Source organism: Channa argus, chromosome 9, assembly GCF_033026475.1.
Source record: "Channa argus isolate prfri chromosome 9, Channa argus male v1.0, whole genome shotgun sequence".
Taxonomy (NCBI): Eukaryota; Metazoa; Chordata; class Actinopteri; order Anabantiformes; family Channidae; genus Channa; species Channa argus.
This window is the reverse complement of record NC_090205.1, coordinates 5,525,576-5,537,500: the sequence shown is the minus strand read 5'-3', so window position 1 is coordinate 5,537,500 and position 11,925 is coordinate 5,525,576. Positions and strand designations below refer to the sequence as shown.

The 11,925-nt window shown below is 40.4% G+C and overlaps 1 protein-coding gene across 6 annotated transcripts in view; it reads left to right on the top strand.

Annotated features, from left to right (window-relative positions):
* kalrna (kalirin RhoGEF kinase a) overlaps nt 1-11,925 on the top strand; it is a 119,739-nt gene that overhangs the window by 75,134 nt on the left and 32,680 nt on the right. For all 6 annotated transcript variants that reach the window (XM_067515396.1, XM_067515395.1, XM_067515398.1 and 3 more), the window contains 2 exons: nt 6,431-6,509; nt 6,689-6,856. In XM_067515396.1, coding sequence (XP_067371497.1) covers nt 6,431-6,509; nt 6,689-6,856 — 247 coding nt within the window. The remainder of the gene's footprint in view (nt 1-6,430; nt 6,510-6,688; nt 6,857-11,925) is intronic.

Genomic DNA, 11,925 nt, shown 5'->3' with positions numbered 1-11,925 from the left:
GTGTGTGTCAAGTGTAGATTAATGGTTAAACAAGGTGTGTGTATTTCAGGTAGATAGAGAGACAGGAAACAGGTCATTAGCTACCTCTGAGAGACAGGATAAACAAAATGTGAGCTTCCAGACATCTGAATTAACATCATTTGGCTTCAGATTACAGAGTGGACATGTTGGTCAAGCAGTGCAAACACAATCCTGGACTCACTGTGTTCTGTAAGAGCATTGCTATTTTACAGAAAGAAAATAAACTTTAGTTTTAGTGCCACTGCACTTTTGTCACGCTGTCATTACTGTCACTACTGTCGACTAACAATAACTTTTCACATGTAGTCTGTGCAATAACAATCAAACTCCAACAGTAACTTACTGTTGTAATATTTTAAAATCTTACTTTTGAAGCTACAGTTTTTATGATAGCAAACAATCATTGACAGCCCCTCAGAGTGTTGCGCATGTTCTTTAACTTTTCTAACTCACGTTTTGATAATCAAACAGATGAAAACAGAGGTATGGTAGTTTTCTCTTGTCCAATCTTGTGCTGTAAGTTTCCCTTTGTGCTCAGTGTAAACAAAGTGCGTCTAACGCATGAGTGAACGTTCTGTTGCTAGTGGAGCACAGTGTGCTCTGTAGGTCAGTTCTACAAATTACAGTTTCCACTTCTTATTGCTGTCCACTACTGTTGCATATACGTAATATGTTACAACTGACCTTTTTACATGGTGTCATTTATTTTTGCTACTGCCTACATAACTATTGTTGTGCTCGACTGGTTGGACTGGTTTTTGTGATTCTGTCCTGCTTCCATATGGACAAACGCCAGATTATTTATAGTGTAGTCTGACCCATGCTCCACTGCAGCATCAGGGCCTAACATGTGACTAATATGTAACAGTTGCACATATATGATATTAGGGCTGTGACACACCTGGCCGATGTCAAAGAGCACGGACGAAGACCAACTGCTGCATCTTCTTGGTCTGGGTTAACAGATGCCACTCGAACAAACGGCAAAATCAAAAGCCAACGAGCATGTGGCACTGCACGTTCTGCATGGTTCTGCATGAGAGGAAGAGAAAGTGGTAGACGTAGAATGTGTTCTACATTACTCCACCACAAATGGTTCATAAGTGCTTTTTATTGAGGATATGCTTGGTAAGAAGCTACAATTTGTACTGGCGTTGTTAATAGCGTGGTCTCCTTTTGTGCACTGATTTGCTGAGCTGAGCAGCCAATCAGAGTGGCCTCTTCACAGACAGGGTTACCGTTCAACATGCTGATAGTGCCGATGATGCGGGACAGACTCCGAAAACCAGGCTGAAGGCAGCTCCCAGACAGTCAATACTGGCCGACGGTCAGCTTGGTGGGTCCTGGCCCTTAAAGTACAGTCAAACGTATACTTTAGTACTGTAATGCAGTGTAGAAGTCTTTGTCTAAACACATGGAAGACAGTGTAATACTGCAGTAGATTTTACTGGCAGTGAAGGACGCATTGAGCAACAGCTTCTTTTGTCACTAAATGAGGATCTAATTATTCCAAATACATATACTGTAGGTGGCCTTGCACACTTGGCATTATTTTAAGTATGTTGTGATAGCACAATTGGTTTTTAGAATGGATCCATAAGCTGTAAACAAAAAGTACACAAAGGCAGAAGTGTCAGTACTTTTCTTTCTGATTATGTAACAAACATTTACACCCTTTTCTGTACAGCAGAAATACTGTATCCCTTGTTTTAGATAAGTGTTTACCAAGCTGTAAACCTGATAAATTTCATAAAGTTCATAGTTCAGAATAAAATCTTAAAATCCAGCCAGTCATGTTATTATACTTCTCACACATCTGCTGAATGTGTCATTTCCCACAGATAAGCAGTAAATATGCATTTGACTAACCTTAGCAGACATTGCAAAAAAAAGAAACTATTAAGCTAAAAAAACTCTTAGATATTAGCTAAAGACATTAGAAAATGTGATGCAGCACAGATTCAGGCTTAATATTAACTCTTTTATATTCTGTAGCTATTAAATGTCCGCTATTTTTCATTGGTTGTCTTCACAATATTCACTCCCAACACAAAACATTTTGTCAAGTTTAAGGCCTGAGCACTGTCTGTTCAGAAAAGTACAATGAAGCACAAAACAGAACGTGATCGTCGCGTCTGCAGTGCATGTGTGAGGCGCCGCGGTATAAAAATGTGGCACTTGCTTTTTTGCACTGGAACAAAATGTTACCAGTATTGCAGATTAGTTGCATATGAGAATAATTCATCAGAGACAGGACTGGCGTTCCCGGACTGTCCCAGTATTTCCACATAGGCCATGCACTGTAGTGGAAACTGCTTTATGCGTACAATTTTCTCTCCCTGGCAATCAGTCGAACATTTCAGAGGTTTGCCAATTTTTATTTATCCAGTCTTTTTATCAAGCATGAAATGATAAAAAAAAATATAGGGGACTTTGAATTTAGAATTTAGCCTATTTGTGCTTAGCTTTGGATTAAGACCTATTTTAGCTGTAGATATTTGTTTACGTTATGTGTAATAATGTGAAATGACACAGGGAAAGAGTATTGACCACGCTTACTGAACTTTATTTAATACTTAGCACAAAAGCCTTTTGTTAGTAATGACAGCTTCAAGATGCCTCCTGTGTGGAGAAACTAGTCGCATGCATTGCTTAGGTGTAATTTCAGGCCCATTCTTCTACACAAACAGCCTTGAAATCTTGAAAGCTCTGTGGGCCTCTTCCATGAACTCTGATCTTTACTTGTTTCCATAGATTTTAAATTGGATTCAGGCCAGGTGATTGGTTGGGCCATTCAACAGCTGAATTCCCTTTTTCTGAAACCATTTGAGGGTTTTCTTGCCATTTCATCTTTACCATCCTGGTACATTTTTTTTTTTTTCAATTATCCAAAATTATAGAAAGTTTACACCATGATGTTCCCACCCACTTTCTAATTACTGATTGATTTCAGCGGGTGTCTTGGTGTTCTGTGCCTTCTTGCACCTCCCTTCCTTCATGTGTTCAATACTTTTTACTTATGTAATTTTACATTATTACACATAACTTAATTTATGGATATGTATTGTTTGATTTCTTTGCATGTATGTGTTGCATGGGTTGTTAACAACATATGATGAACATTTCAGAATCATACTAATGTTTATTGCCAGGCAGAGTTAAGAACACTACTAGGAATTTGTCTTGAAATGCAAAGGTGTGAAATATGAAGTATGTACAGAAAGACAGAAGACAATACAATCAAAATAAAATAAGAAGCTATGTACAGAAAGTGAGTGCAATGGGAGGTAGTACAACTTGAAAAAGTGAGAACGAATGTCCGTGAGTTGGAGGTCGGATTCTGGGGGTTATCTGGGGGGATTCGGGCGCTGTTCAGTAGACTGACTGCAGTGGGGAAGGAACTGTTTTTGTGACATGAGGTCCTGGTCTTGATGGACTGGAGCCTCTTGCCAGAGGGGAGGGGCTGAAAGTTTATGTCTGGGATGAGAGGGGTCAGCTGCAATCCTGGCTGCCCTTGTTCTGGTCCTGGAGACGTTCTGGTCCTGGCCAATGAGGGTTGTGTCATTTGTGGACTTCCGTTATCCACCTGCACATGGTGTCAGGCACATTCAGATGGGAAAGCTTGTCTCGCAGAACTGGAACGATTGTATTGAAAGCAGAGCTGAAGTCCACAAACGGTGTCCTAGCGCAGGATCCCTGGGAGTCCAGATACAATGTAGCTTTAAATACTGAATCATCTTTTCTCCACAAATGTTGTTTTGTGCCGATAACGTGCTTCTGCAGTGGGAAAGTCTATCCGCACTTGCAAGAATGTGTGCACAGAGCATTTTCACTAAACAGCCTGAGACCTACTCAAATAAGGTTAGTCGTTTTAAAGCACGCAGTAATTCCATAATTTGGGTTTCAAGTAAATCATGTCACCGTTTATCAACACTGCAAACTTTCTGAGATACTAATAAATGTAGGGTTATGTTTCCAGAAAAGAAAAGCATTGTGCTCAACCAAAGCATGTCTCGATAGTTTCTCTTAACAGGTTATGTTGGTTCTGGATTTGAATGAGGTGTTTGTTCTTCTTAACGTTGTTTTCCTCTGCTCTAACATATGACCATCATAAGCTGGTGCGTGCTTGCGTGTGCACAGAAATGGGTCATATGACATCCAGCACTAGAACATAAGACACACCCTCACTCGCAAACAAACAAGATAGAGTGGCACTGATAGGAGGATGGCAGTAGGTATGTTTGGGGGTTCTCTCCTATGGAGTGGAAATCTTGATAATTTAAGTTAATAATAATGTCTTGTCTGTGTGGTTGTTGGTGGTTTAAAAAAAATTAATTCTGAGTTAAACTTGGAAACACAGGTTGGGCACATGGGTGAGTGACTGTTTGGATACAGGTCAGCAAAATGTGTTAAAGTGCGATGCTGTTTAGTATTAGCAAATGTCGGTGTACGAAACATTCTGGTAACAGATTTAATTTTTAGCCAGTGTTTACCACTGCACATCAACGTGGGCCACAACCTCCAGTATTTAAATCCCAGCTCTAAAAAAATAAGCTTTATAAAAAGTTGCACTGTAATATTTCACAAGTTGAGACATCACTGCAGCAATTATCCAACTGAAGGCTTTTGCCTGTTTACTTAGTTAAATCCAGGTGTTTTTTTTTTTTTTTGGCCGGGCGGTGCTTGTTTTGTTATCTGATCAGTGCACTGTTTTGGACAGCGAAGAAAAAAAGAGGTTGGGTCGGGTTCCCTCCGACCAAGGGGCCAATCACAAAAGATGAGCAGAGTTCAAGAAATCAGAACCACAGTCTCTTAGGTTTAACCCTCAACATGAATTCCCTCAGAAATATTAACATTTCTGTTATATTGCACCAAAAAACAACTTAGTGTTGCACTGCTCAAAACTTATAGAGTACATCCAGACTGATATCTGTGAATGATTTAATTAATTTCAGCTGAATTACTTGTTAAACATTTACAATAAAAGTGTTTTTTTTTTTTTAATAAATCTGCAGTAGACTGATGGCTACTGTAGCCCTGGCACATGTGATATGCAGTGACCCTATACTGTAGGTTTGGCTCACAGCATGTGCTGCATGTTCACGGACCACCCATGAAGGTGTTTCTGCTTGATTTACCTGATTAGAAACTTCTCAGGATAGATAATGTACGGCCTGCCAACACTTAGTTGCTGTGAAAAGCTACAGTAAACGATTCCCAGAGCCTGATATCAGCTGCTAGATTAAGCACGAACATACTGTTGTCCCCTCATGTCACCTGCACTTCACTCCAGCCGTGACCCTGTTACGACGTACTGTAGGTAGTGGCATACGTACACCATAGAACAAATTGAATAAAACTTTAATTTTGTGTATAGAGTTTGGTTGTGCGATATTATTTTCAACATAGTTCTACCTTCAACTTGAGCAGAAGCCTAATTAGCCAGAATAAGTGAACACCTGCGTGGGGCTGCAAGGCCTTTGACGCGCTGTATGTGCGTGGCCATCTGTCAGGTATAAAGTCACCGGTACCTTTAGGAGAAACAGGGTCCTAGTTGCTAGGCGATCTTTAGCCTAGCAGAGAGCTCCTGCTTACACTTGCATGCACACACCCAATGACATTTTCCAAGACAATAAGAGTAGAGCAGAAGCAGCAGCTAGAAGAAGAAAGTTGGCAAAGAAGGAAATTATTTTCATCAAATTTTATAAATGTATTCATATCAACCAAGGCTAGATGACTTAAAAATAATCTTCATCTGCAACTTAACCCTTAACACACAGTAACCCACACCACACTAGCTAAGTTTGATTGAATTGCTTTTGTGATGCTTTATTCACACCAGAGGTCAAAACATGTGTAGTAACAGAAAACTACGGGACAGATCTGGTGGATATGCTGATATGTCTGCCTCTCAGGTGATACTGTGTTTAGCCAGTACACATGTGTACTGTCTGGTCAGTTGTGTTTTTCTTCCCAACACTTTGCTCTTCTTTATTTCAGTCAACTGAATGTTTAGGTACTATATTATGTTCACTTTGGGCCATACATATTTCTGTCTGTTATTGTTGTGATTATTAGTGTATTACGTCTTTAGCCCATATGGGGTCTTAGTTTACTAGAAGTGAAGGTGAGCGCAACAGAATGAGAGAGGGAGAGAATGTTTCATTCTAAAGTATTTACCATGAATACTTTAACTTAAACTGCAGATAATTATAGACAGATGATACCTGCAGTCTAAAAAAACAACAACCTGGATTTAACTAAGCGAATGGGCCGTCCATTGGATAATTACCGCGGTGGATAATATGTCTTACGTTTTTGAAGATGTGACCATGTTGTCCATTTTTTGTATTTTAGCCTCACACACAAACAACATAGTTTCAAAGAAAACGCTCTTTTGTTTTTGCAGCTCTCTGGTGGTTGTGAGTTGACTGTCGTCCTTCAGGACTTCACAGCAGGATGCAGCACAGAGATGTCTGTCAGCACGGGTGAGTGAAACCTTTTGGTCCTTGTGTTTCATTTATAGTTTGCTTTTAAAGAGCTAAATCCAGATTTTAGGCAGTTGCATTAAAACCTGCTATATATAATATAAGAGTTTTGTTTGTGTTCATGTGTTGTAGACCTGGAAAATCTGCAACTAAAATGTGTGAAAATCTCATCTCCTCAGGTCAGACCGTTGAGCTGCTGGAGCGGCCGAGCGAGCGGCCCGGCTGGTGTCTGGTCCGGACCACCGACCGCAGCCCACCTCAGGAGGGGCTGGTTCCCAGCTCTGCACTCTGTGTCTCTCACTCGCGTTCCAGTGTGGAGATGGACTGTTTCTTCGGATCGGGAAAAGGTAGGAAGTGCCGACCTGAAGCTGGAAAGGATCTTTCAACACTGACCTTGCACTAAAGTTCAGCGTCTTCATTTAGTTTTTTTATTGCTCTGTAGTAAAAGCAGAGAAAGTTCTAAAGCTAAGAATAGCCAGGAAAATCAGAATAAAAAATAATTTGATTTCATAATATGTGTTCATAATATCTTTATTGCTGATCAGTCTGATAGAAAACGCTGACTTTGTTTGGTCTGGTCATTTCAGGTAAACTCGTCAATATTGACCCCTGCTGGTGAAGCGTGTTTATTACAGTGTATGAAACACATTTGGCTTAATCTGTTTCCCTTAGACAGGCTTTATAGAGCTCCCTGAAATCAATGATGGTAAATGCTCATCATTTTTTTATGTATTATTTATTAAGAAGAAGATATAAACCTTTTATAGATCTGTAAATATGTCTAACAAATGGATATATAGATGTCTGTCTGTAGCAGCAAACGTCCGGTGTGTGAGCATGTAGAAAAGATGTTTCCTCTGTTGCACTATTTCGAAACCAGGCTCTATATTCAAACTTTTAAATATGTTACTGGAAAATTAACAGTTTGAAATCAGTTTTTTTCTATTGGCTTAAAAAAATGTACAAGGATTCTTTCTTTTCTTTTTTGTAGAACATTGACAATAGGTAGAATAAAAAGTAAATGTGAGCTGGTCACAAGAAATCATTAAATTTCTCTTGTGAAGTCCACATAAAATCCGTGTTTTGAATGTAGTGCACTACATTTAGATTAGTTTTATTCAAGAGTACTCAGCCTTCTGATAACAGTGCCAGTGTTTGGATCTTGGCATAAAAAGCTCATTTTCAGACACTCGAGTGACTAATTAAGAATAAAATGCCTTTAATTAATGTGGGCTAACCCATTTCTGTTAATAATACACCAATGCATATTTGCTCACTTGCCTTCCTTTCTTGTCTTAACACACCTTTGCTGAGTAAACGAAGGACCAACAGGAAGCTTTAGCGATTAAGGGCAAAGAGGCTGAGTACACAACCAGCAGTTTCATGTAGTGTGTCCCTGCAGCTTGACCAGAACATGCTGTCACAAAATGAAAGACACTAGAAAATCCTCAGCTCTAATAGAAATGAGAAATGAATTGTGTTTGTTTTCCTGTACAATATTGTGACGACCCCGCAGACATTTCTTTCTTGGTGAGTCAGAAGAGGAGTGTCACTTTACATTTACCTCATCTCCATCACATTTGATCGGTTTTGACTTTTTAACCAAACCCAAAGAAAAGGCACTGAGGTAACTGACTGTAACCAGCATGGCAGGCTAAGTGCAAACCTTACAAGATGCTGCCCCCATCCTCCAACAGTTAACACAGCATGACTTCACATTCTCTCTGAGGCTGTTTAGAATAAAAGTATATGCTTCCCCCTGTTACTAGATCTACTGTAGGAAACAGGAAATTCATTATGAATGCACTGCTCACAAACTTATGGTCTTAATCTTAATATGACTGAACAAAATCACAAGACAGGTCAGTGGCTGAGGTCTGTCATTCTAAGGCCACGCAGCTACACACACAACAGATTGTTCCTGTTCTGTCTAACAGGGGGCGCTGGGGAGCTGCTTAAACAGCTGCCCGATGCACTTATTGCAAATGACTTTTGGCCTCTGACTCTTATCAAGGCTTGACACACACAGCAGCTTGTGCTGATGATTATCAGTGGATAACCAACCTGAAGAGGATGCTGCAAAATGTTCTTAATTTACTTTGAATGTTCTTTCATTAAAGCCATGCACATATGCCTCACTCTCCAATCTTATCAGGACTCCCTTGCATATCCAACTTTAAACATAAGTCTCCTCCCACCTTCTTACATGGTCACAATGTCTTTGCTTTTTTGTTATTACCAGTTTACAATTTTTGTCTTGCTAAGGGTTAAAAAAACCTCAAAGGGTAAATGTTGGTGTGCGGGTGATTCCTCTTCACTGTTGCCACAGTCTAACACTGTGTGATCAGCTGATTTGCCTACCGCAGCCATCGTGTGCTTCTCGCTCTTGACGCTGAAAAGGATGTTTTGTGTTTCAGTAAAGAGATGCAAATCAGACATCTGCAGCCGCTACACATGGAAATCAGCACACACATTGAAGAGGTTTAGGAAATGCTGAGACGATCCTAATGTTTGATGACGCTGTTGGCAGGCTCAGGGTCACATTGCGTGACTTGTTCAACTTATCAGTAAAGGCTGACGTGCCCGGCCCATACCATGTGAAAGGTATAAATACAACTTGACTAACAGGGACTCATTACTTATTTACTCTCTACCAAACAAACCTCAGCTCAGCTCGGCATGAAGTTGTTGACATATGAACACAATATGTATCACCGTGTTAAAGAGAGCTGTTTATATGCCTTACTGCCCCGCAGAGTCCTTCCACAGTTGTTTTCATGTTAACTTACTCTTGTTTTTGTAATAACTAATGTGTGACATAATTGAATGTGAACAATAAATTGAACTGCAGCAGATCCCCTAAACCAGTACTCTGACAGCTGTGTTTCTGTTACGAATAGACCACTTGTGAGAATAGAGAGAATAGGTTACATTTTTTTTTGTATTGAGCATAGAGGGGAGACTACAGAAGCTGCAGAGATGCTGATGTAAAAATAGAGGAGTGAAACACAGTGGAAACACTTTGTGCCCAGAAATAAAGTTTCACACATTCAGGTGATATCAAAGAAAACAAAGAGTGCAGATACTGTACTTTTTAAAAAAAATGTATTACCATCATTTTAACCATTTCTTGTCCTTACATATCCAGCTGGCAGCAACATCTAGTCCCTTCATGAATGCAAGTTGCTTCAGTTTCAAAAACGGACTACAAGGTTTTGTAATATACTATGACTATATCCCCACCCACCCCCAGTCATTCAGTACTCCCTTTTTCTAATGTACATGCAGTACTCCAATCAGTAGTGACAAGTTACTCAAGATGTTGGACACTAATACTATTGTGTCATCATTAACAGCTGTTTGAGCCAGTAAAAAGCAGTTTTCTCATCTTTAAAAATGGGGATTGTTAGCAGAAAGTAGCCATGTGAAGTTCACTATTTTTAGGGTTAAAGTGTGGGATACTTTATATACACTGTATAGTGGACAGATTTATACAGTCAACATTTGCACAACACTACAACTGGCACGCACTCTATGTAGTGAGTCGATGGTGATTAAGGACACAGCCTACGTGAAACCAGACAGTTTTAGAAGAATGTCCATCAACAGCTTATATTTACCTGCTTAAAAAAAAAAAAAGAACTTCTCAAGCAATCAATCTTCATTAGTTGGTTTGTGCTGGAAATTCAATGGGGATGTAAATGGAGAATTAGTAGAACCTGTGCTTCCTCAGCAGTTAAATAATTAACTATCCTCTAGTTGTAAAAGAATGAGTCAAACTGTTAATTAGCCTTAAAGAGTCATTGCTAATTAAGTGGACTGGATGTAAACTGGTGCAGGGCTCTTTCAAGCTTCAGCCTCTTCCCTCTTTGTGTGGGTGTGTGTGGGTGGGTATCTTGGGTCTTGTGACTGCTCTGCAAAGTAGGTCTCCTTGTCCTCTATAAAAAAACAAACTGACATTCAAGCTCCAAATGTAAGTGAACTGAAAATACATCATAATGAAGTTTTAAAGTCCCAGAGAAGCAGCAACTCTTTCAGGACATACATCATTGTAATCATATACTGTAGGTTACAGATGGAACTTGCGTCTTGCCTTCTTGCTTCTGTTTTACATTGACCAACATTGTTCTTAGGTTTTAAGACCTTTGGGGTTAGACTGGAGCAATGTGATGTCCGAGTTGTTTTTTCCTGTATTTCTTGCCGTTGAACATCAGTAGTGGTCTGCTGTGTCTAAATTGGGGCACTGCAGGAAAACTGAGCTGCTGAAAGCACTTTATCTAGGCTAAGTGCATATATGTTGTCTTACCTGCTGCTGCAGAGCTTACTGTATGAAAGTGCACACACTCACGGGGGAATATTTTACAGTCCACTAGTTCTTCAAATGCTGGAGCAATGCATTGGCCTGACATTGTCCTTTGTGTGGTGTGTGGTGTTTGGTGAGCTGTGGCCCAAGGCAAGATTGATATGTAAAAATTAGATAAAGCAATAAAGCCATGAAGTCCGAGACAGGATTCAAGGGTACAGAAAAATTTCTGCTGTATTGAAGGTCCCAATGAGCACAGTGACCTCAATCATCTGTAAACCGAAGAAGTTTGGAACCACCAGGTCTCTTTCTAGAGCCGAACTAGAAACCAAACTATAAACCAAACTGAGCGATCGAGAGAGAAGGGCCTTAATCAGGGAGGTGACAAAGAACCCAATGGTCACTCTGAAAGAGCTCCAGCTTTTCTCTGTGGAGAGAGGAGAACCTTCCAGGAAAAACCATCTCTGCAGCACTCCATCAATCAGTCCTGTGTGGTAGAGTGGCCAGACAGAAACCACTCCTTAGGAAAAGGCACATGACAGCTCACCTTAAGGATTTTCACATTATAAGAAACAAAATTCTTTGGCCTGTCAAGTGTCATGTCTGGAGGAAACCAGGCACCGCTGACCACCTGGTCAATACCATCCCCTACAGTGAAGCATGGTGGTGGCAGCATCATGCTGTGGGGATGTTTTTAGGCGGCAGGAACTTGGAGACTATTCATGATTGAGCGGACGATGAATGCAGCAATGTACAGAGATGTCCTTGATGCAAACCTGTTCCATAGCACTCTGGACCTCAGACTGGGGCGACGCTTCATTATTCAACAGGACAATGACCCTAAGCACACAGCCAAGATAACAAAGGAGTGGCTACGGGACAACTCTATGAATGTCGTTGAGCGGCCCAGCCAGAGACCCGATTTGAACCTGATTGAACATCTCTGGAGAGATCTGAAAATGGCTGTGCACCGACGCTCCCCATCCAACCTGGTGGAGCTTGAGAGGTACTGCAAAGTAGAATGGGAGAAACTGCCCAGAATAGGTGAGTAGCACCTTGTACCATCATACACAAAGAGACTTGAGGCTGTAATTGGTGCTAAAGGTGCTTCAA